General features: G+C 57.6%; 1 protein-coding gene across 1 annotated transcript in view; it reads left to right on the top strand.

Annotated features, from left to right (window-relative positions):
- LOC138514765 (tyrosine 3-monooxygenase-like) overlaps positions 1–17,479 on the top strand; it is a 456,844-nt gene that overhangs the window by 326,554 nt on the left and 112,811 nt on the right. The window contains exon 9 of the mRNA XM_069630145.1: positions 2,981–3,037. Within this exon, the coding sequence (XP_069486246.1) occupies positions 2,981–3,037 (57 nt within the window). The remainder of the gene's footprint in view (positions 1–2,980; positions 3,038–17,479) is intronic.

Below are 17,479 nucleotides of genomic sequence, written 5' to 3' on the forward strand. Positions count from 1 at the left end.
GTGGGTAGGGGTACAGAGAGTGGGGTAGGTTGGGTGGGTATAGTGGGGGTAGAGAGAATGGTGGTAGTGTGGATGGGGTGGCGAGAGTAGAAGTAGCGAGGGTAATTAGAGTAGAGGGAATGGGGGATGGTGGGTAGGGTAGAAAGAGTGGGGTAGGGTGTATGGAGTAGAGAGAGTGGGGCTGCAGTGGGTGGTTAGGGAAATACAAAGTGGAGGTAGGGTGGGTTGGGTAGAGAGAGTGGGGGTCAGGTGGGTGTAGAGAGAGTGAGGTTAGGGTGGGTGGGTGTAGAGAGAGTGGGTGTAGAGAGAGTGGGGTTAGGGTGGGTGGGTGTAGGGTGAGTGGGTGTAGAGAGAGTGGGGTTAGGGTGGGTGGGTGCAGAGAGAGCAGGGGTAGGGTGAGTGTAGAGAGATTGATGTTAGGGTGGGCGGGTGTAGAGAGAGTGGGGGTTGGGTAGGTGGGTGGATGGAGCTAGAGAGAGTAGGGGTAGGTTAGGTTGGTGGGGATAGAAAGAGTGCAGGTAGGGTGGTGGGTGTCGGTAGACAGAGTGGAGGTACGGTGGATCAGTTGATTGTTGAGAATGGAGGTAGTGTGATTTTGTGGGGTAGATAGAATAGAGGTAGGGTGGGTAGATGGGGTTAGAGAGAGCGGGGGTTAGAGAAAGTGGGGTAGGGTGGGTGGGTGTGGGTGGTGGTAATGGAGTTAGTGTGCATTGCTGGTGGTAGAAAGAGTGGACGTTGGTGGGTGGCAGTAGGGTGGGTAGGTGGGGTTAGAGAGGGTGGTGGTAGGGTGGGCATGTGGGAGTAGAGAGAGTGGAGGTAGAGTGTGTGAGTGGGGTAGAGTGAGCTGAGGTAGAATGGTTTGGTGGGGGTAGAGGGAGTAGGGGTAGTGTGAATGGGTTGATTGTAGAAACTGGAGCTCGTCTGATTGGGGTAGAGAGCATAGGGGTAGGGCGGTTGGGGGTAGAGAGAGTGTGGTAGGGTATGTAGGTGCTGTTAGAGAGAGTGGGGGTGGGGTGCGTGGGGGTTAGAGTGAGAATAGGGTGGCTGGTTGGGGTTAGAGAGAGTAGGAGGAGGGTGGGTGGGTGGTTCGTATAGACAGATGAGGTTTGGCCGATGGGATAGAGAGAGTGGAGGTAGGGAGGGTTAGAGAGTTATTGGGGTAGAGGGAAAGGGGTAAGTTGTATGGCATAGGGGGTTAGAGAGAGTGGGAGTAGGGTGGGCGGGTTATGTTTAGAGAGAGTGGGGGTAAGGTGACTGGTATTAGAGGGAGTGAGGTAGGTTGGGTGGTTGTAGAGAGAGTTGAGGTTTGGTGGATGGGGTAGAGAGTGGATTAGGGAGGGTGGGTATAGTGGGGTCGATATAATGGTGGCAGTGTGGGTGGGGCAGAGAGAGTGGAAGTAGGATGTGTTATTGGGGTAGAGGGAATGTGGTAGGGTGAGTAGGGTGCAGAGAGAGGGTAGGGTGTATAGCATAGAGAGAGTGGGGTTACAGTGGGTGGGCAGGGTTAGAGAGAGTGCAGGTAGGGTGGGTGGGGATAGAGAGTGGGAGTAAGGTGGGTGCGTGTTAGAGATAGTTTGGGTAGAGTGGGTAGAGAGACTGAGGTAGGTTGGGTGGGTGCAGAGAGATTAGGGGCTGGGTGGATGGGGTAGAGAGAATGGGGTAGAGTAGGTGGGTATAGTGGGAGTAGAGAGAATGTGGTAGTGCGGATGGGGCAGAGAGGGTGGAGGTAGGGTGGGTGATTGGGGTAGAGGGAATGGGGTAGGTGGGTAGGGTAGAGAGAGTGGGGTATCGTGTATGGGGTAATGAGAGTGGAGGTAGGGTGGCTGGGAGCAGAGAGAGTGTAGGTAAGGTGGTGTAGAGAGAGTGGAGGTTGGATGAATGGAGTAGAGAGAGTGGGGTAGGGTGGTAGTGTAGGTGGGGTAGAGACAGTGAGACATGTAGAGAAAGCAGAGGTAGGGTAGGTGGGTTGATTGTAGAGAATGTCACGGGTTGGGGGTTAGAGAGAGTGGGGGTAGGGTGGGTGGTTGGGGTAGAGGGAATGGAGTCGGGTGGGTGGGGTCAACAGGTTAGAGTAGGTTGGGTGGGAGTAGAGATAGTTGGAGTGAGGTGGGTGGGGGTAGAAAGAGGGTAAGGAATAGAGATTGGGTGTACGGTAAGTGGGTGTAAACAGGCAGTCTCAAGAGGCCAAACAAAAAAGCGATCTGCTGTCAAAGGTAGCCCAAAACTAATCCAATGGGTTCTGAAAAGTAGCCCAAAATAGCCCAGTATGAAATCACTGCACAGCTGGGAAATGGAAAGCCTGGCACCCAACTTGCTTCTTACAAAGCTGGTGATTGGAGTAAATATTGTTAGGGAACCTCTCATTGGGTAGACTCCCTGGAGTCAGGCGCACACTGTAGGGGCGATGTAGGGGAAGAAGGCCTCTAGGCAGGAGAACTCTAGCAATACCTTACTGAAAGCTCGTAAAAATACAAATGCTAAGATGGATCGGGCAAACTCGGACCCGCACGCGGGCCACACATCGGTCTTTGAAAGCTCATGACAGTTGTGCACCTGTTCGTTTTTCACATTAAATTGGTGTCTTGCCATTATTAGTGGATAACACAATAGGGGGGACAATGTGACCCTTTGCATCACCTGTCTGGAGGTGACTTATAGAATTGCAATAAGTACAGTGTCATTTACCCACAAAGTGATGTGACTGTTTCCTACACATATGCACACACTGATGCTCACACATAAATGTACTCCTGATGCAAGAACACATGCACACAGCACACACACACATGCACAAACCCCTGTACACATGTAGACAAACGGATGCACACACAAACCAACACACTTGGACACATACACTGATATGCATTCACACCCACAAAAACACACAGCAAAATGTGTACTTGAAGACAGACACGCACACACACACCTTCATACATAGCTACAGCATTTGCAATAAAAATGTAATTTTATGTCTTAACAGGAAATTGGACTTGCGTCGCTTGGCGTTTCTGACGATGACATTGAAAAACTGGCAACAGTAAGTGTGAGCGCATGAGCTGTTCCTAAATCTGAGGGTGCCTTTATAGTCTTCGTATAATGGGGAGGTCCTTTCTTTCATGAACTCCTGCAACGTCAGGGTTGGCGATGCAGGATCCAGCATGTGGTGAATACAGACATGCCGAATCATGTGACAAGATACAGTGAGGAAATAAAGAGGGGGGTGCCCGAGAGGGGCGGAGCCCAGTGAGAACCTGCCACCTGGGAGGGGCGGAGCCCAGTGAGAGCCTGCCACCTGGGAGGGGCGGAGCCCAGTCAGAACCTGCCACCTGGGAGGGGCGGAGCCCAGTGAGAACCTGCCACCTGGGAGGGGCGGAGCCCAGTGAGAACCTGCCACCTGGGAGGGGCGGAGCCCAGTGAGAACTTGCCACCTGGGAAGGGCGGAGCCCAGTCAGAACCTGCCACCTGGGAGGGGCGGAGCCCAGTGAGAACTTGCCACCTGGGAGGGGCGGAGCCCAGTGAAAACTTGCCACCTGGGAGGGGCGGAGCCCAATGAGAACTTGCCACCCGGGAGGGGCGGAGCCCAGTGAGAACTTACCACCTGGGAGGGGCGGAGCCCAGTGAGAACTTACCACCTGGGAGGGGCGGAGCCCAGTGAGAACTTGCCACCTGGATGGGCAGTGTTGCCAACCTAGCGACTTTCGCGCTATATTTAGCGAGAAAGTACGCCGCCCTAGCGACTTTTTCATAAAAAAGCGGCTAGCGAGAAATCTAGCTACTTTTTTCAATTGGTTTGGAGACTTTCTCATTTATGCAAGTTTCCAAACCAATTGAAAAAAGTGCTGTCATTCGCCCGTTTTCTAACGGGAGTAATGTAAAAACACACTGATAACTTAAAAGGGAGGTGTTAAAAGGGGAGGGGGCCACAGTAAAAGCCATAAATCGCAGGGGGAAAGAGGAGGTAATTATGCAAATTAGGCAGTGACATCATCTAGCTACTTCTGGCGACTTCTAGGGGAGCCAATAGCTACTTTCTTCACTGAGGAGTTGGCAACACTGTGGGTGGGTGCTGTGTCTTTCCTAAGCTCCGCAGCGAGCATCATTGACCTGACCTCCGGATGCTCCACACGAGGCCGGGAACCTGATACTTCAACGAAGAGCGGAACGAAGCCGCGTGTGTGCCACCCCCCCCACCCCCCTCTACAACTCACCCTCTTAACACCAGCCAGCAGACGAGAGGCGTGCAAACAGCCAAGGAGCGCAGCACAACACTCCTGCAAGGGGAGGGCGTGGGAGGGACACACACACAAACCCCAGCAACCCCAAAAGTCTGCACAACATACTGGGAACAAACAATATGGCAAGCCCTCAGAACAGCCCCACCAGGGAAGGCAACAGCAACAGAGCTCCCAGAGGGCCTGATTCCACACAAGCGACATTCATGAAGCCATTTCACCCATATGCTCAGGTGGGGGAGTATGGATCCAACAATGTGAGCTTGACATGCAGGCCAGGAGATACCAGCAGGAAAGAAAAAGCGCACACTGCTACTGCTAAATATTGGCACCCGAGCATTACGACTATTCAACACCGAATAGGGGGACTATAGACGATTACGCTGCACTGAAATCAGCACGAAAAAACGAATTCAAACCTGAATTAAAATGGTCATTGGTTGCAATCTGCACTTTTTAACTGGTTAAGGCTTTTGATTGACTACCGAGATATGTGAGCCTTTTCCCATGCCGCTGGTATCGTACTCAATAGCTAAGATTCCATCTAAATGCTCGTCCGACTAAAGAGATCCTAAAAATCTACAGGAAAGACAATGACCTTGGTTGCAGATTTTGCAGATTAGAATCTGACATCTAGACGTTAAAGCATTTTATAGTATTTTGCACTGGAACCAGGGTGATGGGAAACTGGATTCAAGATCGACAATGCCAAGAGGCAGAAACATTTTGGAACCTTTTATTAAGGTGGGAAGACTACCCAGTAGTTTATTTTTCTGGTAAATATATTGTTTTAATATTATTTTTGAGTGAATGGCAAGCCTATCAATGGGTTAAGTTTGTTGGTAGAAGGCACAAATGTTTTGATCTGAGAGATGTCTGGTTTTTCTTTTGTTAGAGAGAGGGCTGCACTAAGTGACACGAAACAAACATGACGATCCAGTTAATGCCGCTCTTTCTGTGCATACCACGCGGGACAGGGAGGTCTTGGCTGAATGTGGCCTGGGTAATCATAATAACACATATAGGGGGTACTCAAGGGGAGGGCTGCCAGGGGGCAGCCCCACCTATATTTGTGGACAAATTGATTAAAAGAAAACAACGTAGACAAATTAAAATTCCCAAAAAAACTTGACAAGATTACCTAGACCCTATGCATGTATGTCTGTATATGAAGGGATCTGGAAATCACACACGTACCTGGCAAGTAATGGCGTATTGCCCTAGAAAGGAAACATCTGACCAGAATCCACACCACAACTAGCCACACCAGTTTCAACCAAAAACGAAAACTCACCTTGTTGATTAGTCTGTGGAAACATTTGAGCCCCTGGGGTGGCAGGTATAGCATGCACAGGGCCAGACAACCTGCTTTAATGGTGAAATGTTACCAACAGTCCCAACTTGCACACCTTGAGCCACTGGTCCCCAAGAGCCAAATCCACTCCAGTCTTTCAGTCTAGACACACCGAATGCCTACAAATACAGGGACTCAGAATGAGAAATATTGACAGAGGAGGAGCCAAGTGCCTCTACCGGAAGTCCCGCCTCCATATTGCATATATGTTGGAAACCGGAAAATGCCACATGCACAACACCAATAATGGTCCCTATACCGCGAAAAGTCCTTGAAGCAAGGTATCCATTGAGAAAGCCCTATATGATGGAACCACAGAGAAATGGCAGTCTTTTAAAGGAGGTTCCGGAAGAAGTGTGAAGATGAGTGAAAGAGAAGACTGGTGATGTCACATGAAGCAGAAATGATGCACCCAGAAGAGATTCCAATGAAGAGTCTACATAGAACGTATAGAATCTGATGGCGAAATAAAGAAATGAGCAACATTTCACGTGTGGAATGAAGATTGCATGTGCGGAAAGCACTGAAGAAAATGCAAGCCATTGTATTATTGTACAGATGCTGTAATGCAAGTAGACTAAGCAATCATGAGGCCGGCTATACATAGTAAATAGACCACAGGTGGTGCCACCATTACATATGTGTGTATAGAATCTGGATGTTCCACAATGCATTTTAGCAAACCAGGACCCCATGAACAGAAGGGCTGAAAGTGTGGCGCAGTTAAAGAAAACAGCTGACAACAAGGGAATATTTGAGAAAGCTTGTCTGGCCCTGGGTCAAGGGTTGGGGCAACCAAGAAACTGGGTATCTATTTGAGAAGATACAATGAACGTGAGAAGTGAGGCAAGCTCCTGTTGAGGTGTAATGTAAAAACACTAGAAGCGACAAGTTTTATTCATTTAATAGTGGTAAATACGAAGAAAGAACTCAAAACACGGTCGACTGTCACATGGGGTAGATGGCGATAGCCTTTGGGAGAGCTACGCCGAGACTTGAAGATAAGGCCATGCTCACACTCCCTTCTATTCTCAGGCGCAGTGATACTTGCAAGGCCGAGTTCAAAGACTAATTGACTGGCAGACAGCAGGAGTGATGACAGATGTTGGGCTAACTGGATGGGCAGGAATGGTCAAGTCCAACCCTCCAGCACCTGGTGTACCAGCTTGAGTGCTTCTAGCGAGTGGAATATTCCAGAAGGGTACAGGCGTGCCGACCAATTGTAAAGGGCCATGTAGGAAAGAGCCCTATAGTTTGAAAGCCAATGAAACGTTGTGTAATTCATGACAGCGAAGATGACTTGCACTAGAGGTGGGCATAGTCGTCCACCTAATCTTAGAGACCCAATCACCACTGGTCCGTATATAGAAAGTATACTTAGATGTTCCCCTTAAGCCTATCAAAACCCCAAGAGCATGTTCTTTATTTGCCACATAGTATGACGTCACGTATGACGACTTTCTGCTATGAAAGTATTGTTTTTTACTAAATGCACTGAGACTTATTCTGTGGGCCATTTGTTGACGCCCGTTGCACTCCCTGTTTTAGACAATTGCAATTAAAAACAGTTATGTTTTGTCAACTTCATGAGTCGGTCTTATTGTTGTTGTAAGAGTAAGGTTTGCAACCCCACCCATCCCATAGAGTGCCACCTCACTTAAAGGGCCTACGGGTTCACGAGGGTAGCCAGAAAACCTGGTGGGATTGCAGATCTCGGGGGCTGGAGTTGGCAATACTGGCATTAGAGTCATACGGAACAAAAGGAACTCTGCAAGTCAAGTATATGAACATGACTAAGCCAACCTACTATAACGTAGTCCTAGGTGAAACAAGCACGGGCAAAGCCAACAGGGTTTAGTCATCTTATGCTTTGTGCAGTGGCAAATGCTCAGACAGTACCTTTATTCCTGGTAAGTCACCATATCCAGGCTATAGCCTCCACAGGTGCTGCCATGATAAGCCCATTACCCTGGCAATACCCAGGTATGCCCTCAAGTGCATGGAATAGTCAACCTATGTAAGGTGTAGACCCACATGCTCCACTCCAGTGTGCAGTGCCTGAATGACGCCGTCATAAGCCTGGCGCAGTCACCATGTGTAACATGAGCTTGATTATTAGGCTTCCTATTGATTCTTTTCTGTTCACTAATAAAAGGGTTTCAAATAAGGCAGCGGAGGGGCAGGGGGGGGGGCGGGTATCATGTGGACCCCGACCAGCTTCCCGTAAAAGCAGATGTGCTTTGAATAAGGAACTTCATTCAAATCCCTATAGGAGATGTACAGAAACCCAGATGTTAGGAACTGGATTCAGTGGAAGCCATTTCGAAACGGCTTCTACTGGATTCAATAGGTTTGCAAGTGTCAACCCGGTCACCAACACAAAAGTATTTCATGTTAAGACAGGTCACTCGTTATTCCATAAAAGAATGCCTGGTAAACACAAAAAGGCAGCATTAACACAACTGCTAATCCGATACATGAGAGACACAAACACGGTTCTTCTCTAAAGAGAGAATAAAACACAATATAGACAACTACCCTAACAGTTAAGAATGTAATATACAACCCAGCAAAGTAAAGAGGGAGAAACATCGTTAAACAATCCATGCAACAAGCTCAGAGGGTGAACACACAGCTGATAAAGCAGAGGTGCAGCGCTGGGGCTGTACAAGGCCCAGGTCATCTCGCACACTAAGCAGAAGCTGCATAATCACAAGTGACTGCAGCGACACCATTGTGGGCCGGGGAAAGGGAACTCCCATGCTTTCTTATTTTAAAGGGCTGTGAAATCCAGTGCTGAAAATGACTCTTTTTGGTGTTTACTCCTGAAATCCTTCTACAGGAATTTACAATAATCCCACAGCTCCCCCTACAGGAATCAGCCAGGACTGCTGCTGCTAAATGGGGAAATTAGGTCTCTTCCTCTTCTACCCCAAAGGGGAAGTCGAAGGTGCAAGCAGCCAGCCTTGGAAACCCTGAGGACCCCCTGCAGAGTCCATCCGCAGGCCAGGGAGAGCTGGTTGCGGCGCGAGACTAAACCCACAATTTCACGAACTAAAAAGGCGTTAAATGGGTTTCAAACCCCCTATCCATCATTTACCCAGAACACCCTGGAAACTGAACCAACCCTATGGGCAGGGTCTAAGGACCCAGAGGAAGGAAGTCAGGGGGTGTCTCCTGCAAAGCTGTCACAGGATCTTCAGATGCGTGGGTGAGGTTCCCTGCCAGGATTAGGCCAGTGCACTGGCGGTGGAGTCCCCTGATGTGAGACAATGTGTGCAAGAATGGGTGGAGATGTTTATAAAGAAGAGGGGACCAGGAGGGACGATCCATGAGAGGAAGAACGCAGCAGCAGCCCCAGCTCCATAGGCGACCCTCTGAGGGAACCAGCAAAGCACACGGGCCTGCCTCGCCAGCTGGCAACATCTGTATGGGTTCCTGGACGCCTCCTGAGGGAGCAGAGGCAGGGCAGCCACGGAGTATCCAGGCCGGGGGGAAGAACAGCAGAGACCCCCACCGTAGGGCACGTGGGCCAGACGTGTGTTACCAGTGGGTCAGCGACTGCAAGCCAGGAAGAGTCCAGCAAGGACTGCTGGTACAGCAGCGAGGAAGAATGCAAGAAGCCGAGTCAGGGCTTCCACCCAAGCCCAGGTGTGTGGGTATGCAAGGGGAAAGGTTCAGGAGTGCAGCCAGGGTATGCAAGGGGAAAGGTTCAGGAGTGCAGCCAGAGTATGCAAGGGGAACGGGTCAGGAGGGCAGCCAGGGTATGCAAGGGGAACGGTACAGGAGTGCAGCCAGAGTAGGCAAGGGGAACGGGTCAGGAGTGCAGCCAGGGTATGCAAGGGGAAAGGGTCAGGGGTGCAGCCAGGGTATGCAAGGGGAACGGGTCAGGAGTGCAGCCAGAGTAGGCAAGGGGAATGGTTCAGGAGTGCAGCCAGGGTATGCAAGGGGAACGGTTCAGGAGTGCACCCAGGGTAGGCAAGGGGAACAGGCCAGGAGTGCTGCCAGGGTATGCAAGGGGAATGGTTCAGGAGTGCAGCCAGAGTAGGCAAGGGGAAAGGTTCAGGAGAGCAGCCAGAGTATGCAAGGGGAAAGGTTCAGGAGTGCAGCCAGAGTAGGCAAGGGGGAAGGTTCAGGAGGGCAGCCAGAGTATGCAAGGGGAAAGGGTCAGGAGGGCAGCCAGGGTATGCAAGGGGAACGGTTCAGGAGTGCAGCCAGGGTATGCAAGGGGAATGGTTCAGGAGTGCAGCCAGAGTAGGCAAGGGGAATGGTTCAGGAGTGCAGCCAGGGTATGCAAGGGGAACGGTTCAGGAGTGCACCCAGGGTAGGCAAGGGGAACAGGCCAGGAGTGCAGCCAGGGTATGCAAGGGGAATGGTTCAGGAGTGCAGCCAGAGTAGGCAAGGGGAAAGGGTCAGGAGTGCAACCAGGGCATGCAAGGGGAAAGGGTCAGGATTGCAGCCAGGGTATGAAAGGGGAACGGTTCAGGAGTGCAGCCAGGTTAGCAAGGGGAAAGGGTCAGGAGTGCAGCCAGGGTATGCAAGGGGAGAGGTTCAGGAGTGCAGCCAGGGTATGCAAGGGGTATGGTTCAGGAGTGCAGCCATGGTAGGCAACGGAATGGTTCAGGAGTGCAGCCAGGGTAGGCAAGGGTAATGGTTCAGGAGTGCAGACGGAGTAGTCAAGGGGAAAGGGTCAGGAGTGCAGCCAGGGCATGTAAGGGGAAAGGGTCAGGAGTGCAGCCAGAGTAGGCAAGGGGAATGGTTCAGGAATGCAGCCAGAGTAGGCAAGGGGAATGGTTCAGGGGTGCAGCCTGGGTATGCAAGGGGAATGGTTCAGGAGTGCAGCCAGGGTATGCATGGGGAACGGTTCAGGAGTGCAGCCAGGGTATGCAAGGGGAATGGTTCAGGAGTGCAGCCAGAGTAGGCATGGGGAATGGTTCAGGAGTGCAGCCAGAGTAGGCAAGGGGAATGGTTCAGGAGTGCAGCCAGGGTATGCATGGGGAACGGTTCAGGATGCAGCCAGGGTTTGCAAGGGGAACGGTTCAGGAGTGCACCCAGGGTAGGCAAGGGAACGGGCCAGGAGTGCAGCCAGGGTATGCAAGGGGAATGGTTCAGGAGTGCAGCCAAAGTAGTCAAGGGGAAAGGGTCAGGAGTGCAGCTAGGGCATGTAAGGGGAAATGTTCAGGAGTGGAGCCAGTACGGCTATGTCAGTACCCCCACTAGGACCCTCAGCAGCAGTCTTTAAGTACATTCAGGAATGGATCCAAGGATGGCACGAGGTCTCCCACTGAAATATATTCACTCAGAGGATTGCATAAGAAACCGAGCAATCACACTCCAGACAACACAGAAAGGTGTGGACGACCAGCCAATCTAATCACACGGGTACTAGAGCCTTGGATGTCTGAGCGACTCTAGACCAGTGGACCCCTCAGATGAGGGTGCCTGTGCGGGGCTGGGGGTGCCTGTGCGTGCCTGGGGATGCCTGTGCGGGCCTGGGGGTGCCTGTGCGTGCCTGGGGATGCCTGTGCGGGCCTGGGGGTGCCTGTGCGGGGCTGGGGGTGCCTGTGCGTGCCTGGGGGTGCCTGTGCAGGGCTAGGGGTGCCTGTGCGGGGCTGGGGGTGCCTGTGCGGGCCTGAGGGTGCCTGTGCGGGGCAGGGGGTGCCTGTGCGGGGCTGGGGGTGCCTGTGCGGGCCTGAGGGTGCCTGTGCGTTCCTGGGGGTGCCTGTGCGGGGATAGGGATATCTGTGCGGGGCTGGGGGTGCCTGTGCGTGCCTGGGGGTGTCTGTGCGGGGCTGGGGGTGCCTGTGCGGGGCTAGGGGTATCTGTGCGGGGCTGGGGGTGCCTGTGCGTGCCTGTTGGGGGTTGGGGGTGCCTGTGTGTGGCTGGGGGTGCATGTGCGGGGCTGGGGGTGTCTGTGCGGGGTTGGGATGCCTGTGCAGGGCTGGGGGTGCCTGTGCGGGGATGGGGGTGTCTGTGCCGGCCTGAGGGTGCCTGTGCGGGCCTGGGGGTGCCTGTGCGGGGCTAGGGGTAGCTGTGCGGGGCTGGGGGTGCCTGTGCGTGCCTGGGGGTGCCTGTTCGGGGTTGGGGGTGCCTGTGTGGGGCTGGGGGTGCCTGTGCGGGGCTGGGGGTGTCTGTGCGGGGCTGGGGGTGTCTGTGCGGGGTCGGGATGCCTGTGCGAGGCTGGGGGTGCCTTTGCTGGGCTGTTGGTGTCTGTGCGGGCCTGAGGGTGCCTGTGCGGGGCTGGGGGTGCCTGTGCGGGGCTGCGGGTGCCTGTGCGGGGCTATGGGTATCTTTGTGGGTCTGGGGGTGCCTGTGCGTGCCTGGGGGTGCCTGTTCGGGGTTAGGGGTGCCTGTGTAGGGCTGAGGGTGCCTGTGCGGGCCTGGGGGTGTCTGTGCGGGGCTGGGGGTGTCTGTGCGGGGTCGGGATGCCTGTGCTGGCCTGGGGGTGCCTGTGCGGGGATGGGGGTGCCTGTGCGTGCCTGGGGGTGTCTGTTTGGGGTTGGGGGTGCCTGTGCGGGGGTGGGGGTGTCTGTGCGGGGTTGGGATGCCTGTGCGGGGCTTGGGGTGCCTTTGCGGGGCTGGCGGTGCCTGTGCGGACCTGAGGGTGCCTGTGCGGGGCTGGGTGTGCCTGTGCGGGGCTGGGGGTGCCTGTGCGGGCCTGAGGGTGTCTGTGCAGGGCTGGGGGTACCTGTGCGGGGCTAGGGGTATCTGTGCGGGGCTGGGGGTGCCTGTGCGTGCCTGGGGGTGCCTGTTCGGGGTTGGGGGTGCCTGTGTGGGCCTGTGGGTGCATGTGCGGGGCTAGCGGTGTCTGTGCGGGGCTGGGGGTGTCTGTGCGGGGTCGGGATGCCTGTGCGGGGCTGGGGGTGCCTTTGCTGGGCTGTTGGTGCCTGTGCGGGCCTGAGGGTGCCTGTGCGGGGCTGGGGGTGCCTGTGCGGGGCTGCGGGTGCCTGTGCGGGGCTAGGGGTATCTTTGTGGGTCTGGGGGTGCCTGTGCGTGCCTGGGGGTGCCTGTTCGGGGTTAGGGGAGCCTGTCTAGGGCTGAGGGTGCCTGTGCGGGCCTGGGGGTATCTGTGTGGGGCTGGGGGTGTCTGTGCGGGGTCGGGATGCCTGTGCTGGCCTGGGGGTGCCTGTGCGTGCCTGGGGGTGTCTGTTCGGGGTTGGGGGTGCCTGTGCGGGGGTGGGGGTGTCTGTGCGGGGTTGGGATGCCTGTGCGGGGCTTGGGGTGCCTTTGCGGGGCTGGCGATGCCTGTGCGGGCCTGAGGGTGCCTGTGCGGGGCTGGGTGTGCCTGTGCGGGGCTGGGGGTGCCTGTGTGGGCCTGAGGGTGTCTGTGCAGGGCTGGGGGTGCCTGTGCGGGGCTAGGGGTATCTGTGCAGGGCTGGGGGTGCCTGTGCGTGCCTGGGGGTGCCTGTTCGGGGTTGGGGGTGCTTGTGTGGGCCTGTGGGTGCATGTGCGGGGCTGGCGGTGTCTGTGCGGTGCTGGAGGTGTCTGTGCAGGGTCGGGATGCCTGTGCGGGGCCGGGGGTGCCTGTGCGGGGCTGAGGGTGTCTGTGCCGGCCTGAGGGTGCCTGTGCGGGCCTGGGGGTGCCTTTGCAGGGCTAGGGGTATCTGTGCAGGGCTGGGGGTGCCTGTGCGTGCCTGGGGGTGCCTGTGCGGGGCTGGGGGTGCCTGTGCGTGCCTGGGGTGCCTGTTCGGGGTTGGGGGTGCCTGTGTGGGCCTGTGGGTGCATGTGCGGGGCTAGCGGTGTCTGTGCGGGGCTGGGGGTGTCTGTGCGGGGTCGGGATGCCTGTGTGGGGCTGGGGGTGCCTTTGCTGGGCTGTTGGTGCCTGTGCGGGCCTGAGGGTGCCTGTGCGGGGCTGGGGGTGCCTGTGCGGGGCTGCGGGTGCCTGTGCGGGGCTAGGGGTATCTTTGTGGGTCTGGGGGTGCCTGTGCGTGCCTGGGGGTGCCTGTTCGGGGTTAGGGGAGCCTGTCTAGGGCTGAGGGTGCCTGTGCGGGCCTGGGGGTGTCTGTGTGGGGCTGGGGGTGTCTGTGCGGGGTCGGGATGCCTGTGCTGGCCTGGGGGTGCCTGTGCGGGGATGGGGGTGCCTGTGCGTGCCTGGGGGTGTCTGTTCGGGGTTGGGGGTGCCTGTGCGGGGGTGGGGGTGTCTGTGCGGGGTTGGGATGCCTGTGCGGGGCTTGGGGTGCCTTTGCGGGGCTGGCGGTGCCTGTGCGGGCCTGAGGGTGCCTGTGCGGGGCTGGTTGTGCCTGTGCGGGGCTGGGGGTGCCTGTGCGGGCCTGAGGGTGTCTGTGCAGGGCTGGGGGTGCCTGTGCGGGGCTAGGGGTATCTGTGCGGGGCTGGGGGTGCCTGTGCGTGCCTGGGGGTGCCTGTTCGGGGTTGGGGGTGCCTGTGTGGGCCTGTGGGTGCATGTGCGGGGCTGGCGGTGTCTGTGCGGTGCTGGAGGTGTCTGTGCAGGGTCGGGATGCCTGTGCTGGGCCGGGGGTGCCTGTGCGGGGCTGAGGGTGTCTGTGCCGGCCTGAGGGTGCCTGTGCGGGCCTGGGGGTGCCTTTGCAGGGCTAGGGGTATCTGTGCAGGTCTGGGGGTGCCTGTGCGTGCCTGGGGGTGCCTGTGCGGGGCTGGGGGTGCCTGCGCATGCCTGGGGGTGCCTGTTCGGGGTTGGGGGTGCCTGTGTGGGCCTGTGGGTGCATGTGCGGGGCTAGCGGTGTCTGTGCGGGGCTGGGGGTGTCTGTGCGGGGTCGGGATGCCTGTGTGGGGCTGGGGGTGCCTTTGCTGGGCTGTTGGTGCCTGTGCGGGCCTGAGGGTGCCTCTGCGGGGCTGGGGGTGCCTGTGCGGGGCTGCGGGTGCTTGTGCGGGGCTAGGGGTATCTTTTTGAGTCTGGCGGTGCCTGTGCGGGCCTGAGGGTGCCTGTGCGGGGCTGGGTGTGCCTGTGCGGGGCTGGGGGTGCCTGTGCGGGGCTAGGGGTATCTGTGCGGGGCTGGGGGTGCCTGTGCGTGCCTAGGGGTGCCTGTTCGGGGTTGGGGGTGCCTGTGTGGGCCTGTGGGTGCATGTGCGGGGCTGGCGGTGTCTGTGCGGTGCTGGAGGTGTCTGTGCAGGGTCGGGATGCCTGTGCGGGGCCGGGGGTGCCTGTGCGGGGCTGAGGGTGTCTGTGCCGGCCTGAGGGTGCCTGTGTGGGCCTGGGGGTGCCTTTGCAGGGCTAGGGGTATCTGTGCAGGGCTGGGGTGCCTGTGCGTGCCTTGGGGTGCCTGTGCGGGGCTGGGGGTGCCTGTGCGTGCCTGGGGGTGCCTGTTCGGGGTTGGGGGTGCCTGTGTGGGCCTGTGGGTGCATGTGCGGGGCTAGCGGTGTCTGTGCGGGGCTGGGGGTGTCTGTGCGGGGTCGGGATGCCTGTGTGGGGCTGGGGGTGCCTTTGCTGGGCTGTTGGTGCCTGTGCGGGCCTGAGGGTGCCACTGCGGGGCTGGGGGTGCCTGTGCGGGGCTGCGGGTGCTTGTGCGGGGCTAGGGGTATCTTTTTGAGTCTGGGGGTGCCTGTGCGTGCCTGGGGTGCCTGTTCAGGGTTAGGGGTGCCTGTGTAGGGCTGAGGGTGCCTGTGCGGGCCTGGGGGTGTCTGTGTGGGGCTGGGGGTGTCTGTGCGGGGTCGGGATGCCTGTGCTGGCCTGGGGGTGCTTGTGCGGGGATGGGGGTGCCTGTGCCTGCCTGGGGGTGTCTGTTCGGGGTTGGGGGTGCCTGTCCGGGGGTGGGGGTGTCTGTGCGGGGTTGGGATGCCTGTGCAGGGCTTGGGGTGCCTTTGCGGGGCTGGCGGTGCCTGTGCGGGCCTGAGGGTGCCTGTACGGGGCTGGGTGTGCCTGTGCGGGGCTGGGGGTGCCTGTGCGGGCCTGAGGGTGTCTGTGCAGGGCTGGGGATGCCTGTGCGGGGCTAGGGGTATCTGTGCGGGCTGGGGGTGCCTGTGCGTGCCTGGGGGTGCCTGTTCGGGGTTGGGGGTGCCTGTGTGGGCCTGTGGGTGCATGTGCGGGGCTGGCGGTGTCTGTGCGATGCTGGAGGTGTCTGTGCAGGGTCGGGATGCCTGTGCGGGGCCGGGGGTGCCTGTGCGGGGCTGGGGGTGTCTGTGCCGGCCTGAGGGTGCCTGTGCGGGCCTGGGTGTGCCTTTGCAGGGCTAGGGGTATCTGTGCAGGGCTGGGGGTGCCTGTGCGTGCCTGGGGGTGCCTGTGTGGGGCTGGGGGTGCCTGTGCAGGGCTGGGGGTGTGTGTGCGGGGTCGGGATGCCTGTGCGGGGCAGGGGGTGCCTTTGCTGGGCTGTTGGTGCCTGTGCGGGCCTGAGGGTGCCTGTGCGGGGCTGGGGGTGCCTGTGCAGGGCTGCGGGTGCCTGTGCGGGGCTAGGGGTATCTTTGTGGGTCTGGGGATGCCTGCGCGTGCCTGGGGGTGCCTGTTGGGGTTAGGAGTGCCTGTGTAGGGCTGAGGGTGCCTGTGCGGGCCTGGGGGTTTCTGTGCGGGGCTGGGGGTGCCTGTACGGGGATGGGGGTGCCTGTGCGTGCCTGGGGGTGCCTGTTCGGGGTTGGGGGTGCCTGTGTGGGGCTGGGGGTGCCTGTGCGGGGCTGGCGGGCGTGTGCAGGGCTGGGGGTGCCTGTGTGGGGCTGGGGGGTGCCTGTGCTTGATGCCGTTTCTTCGTGAAGAATTGATCGTGTGTGTGTTTCATATGTAGCATGAACCTAGCTCAGGAGTGAGGTGGCAGAGAACAGACGGGTCTCTAGCGGTGGTCATGGGGTGCCGGGGACCCTAAATCGCATCTAGCAATTCCCTGAAAACCGGATATACATTTCTGTTCTGAACCGCATGAGCGTTGGAGCGGTACTGTATGGGTGGGGGGTGGGGGGGTGGAGGGGCGTGGCACTGGAGGGGCTATTCTGGATGCTGATTGGCCACTAGTTGGCGAAGCCCTCTCTGCCAGACTGGGAGTCTTTAGGGAGCAGAAGGAATCAGTCCTGTTTTTATGCATCTTGGGACCTTGACCTGACCCTGACCAAACGTCTACTCTTCTGGGGCGAGTGCGGAGGGCGGGCGCTGCAGAAGGTAGGACATTGTCACTATAAGAGTTTGGTTCTAGTGAGGCGACCCTTGGGAGTGAGGGGTGAAGGCAGTTCAGGGGTGGCATATGGAAGGTGGTATTCTTTCCAACAGTGAGACCCATTTAGATGCACCGATGTGTCGCCTAATTGGGGCGATTTTAGTGATGAAGACCTTTGCGGTGAAGCGCATTCCTCCAGGGAGCCTGGCGCTTCTGGGCGCTTTTGGAGCTGTACGTGTGTAGAGCACTGTCGGGCAATGCTGCAGGGCCTCCCAAAGCGAGGCAGGCTAACCAGTGCCCCATGGCTGGCTAGGCAGGGGAGAGGGGGAGCAGCAGCCCAACAAATGGGCCAGCACTTCCCTCTCTCCCCCATAATACTACAAAGGCGAGCATAGTCACTGCACCAGGAAACACAGAGGGAGGGGCAGGGTGTTAATCAACACCCTGCCCTACCCACACAGGGATGCGAAACATCAGGGCCCACCAAAGGCAGGAAGTGGGCGGGGGAGCTAGGCTCAGGCACCACAAGGTGCAATTAGCTGTCAGCAGATGCTGGCGGGAGGGGGGGCACCACAGCCCCCACCACACAGAATGACCCAAGAGACAGCCCCTGGGTCCTATATAAGGGCTGCTGCAGCCAAAAACAAATCAGTTTGTGGACCCTGCACGGGGACGCAAATCAAAGAGTACTCTGTGCACTCAAGAGTCTCTTCTTTCTCCCAGAACCCTCCCACCCTAAGAAAAAGGATGAGAAGTAGGAGAAAGAAGACAGGTCACTGTACGGTGACCACACTGTCGTGGGGCAAGAATGGCGGCACGGGCCAGAGGGGGTAACCTCGGGACCA

The sequence above is a fragment of the Ambystoma mexicanum genome, chromosome 12 (assembly GCF_040938575.1).
Source record: "Ambystoma mexicanum isolate Mex_15411 chromosome 12, UKY_AmexF1_1, whole genome shotgun sequence".
Lineage (NCBI taxonomy): Eukaryota > Metazoa > Chordata > Amphibia > Caudata > Ambystomatidae > Ambystoma > Ambystoma mexicanum.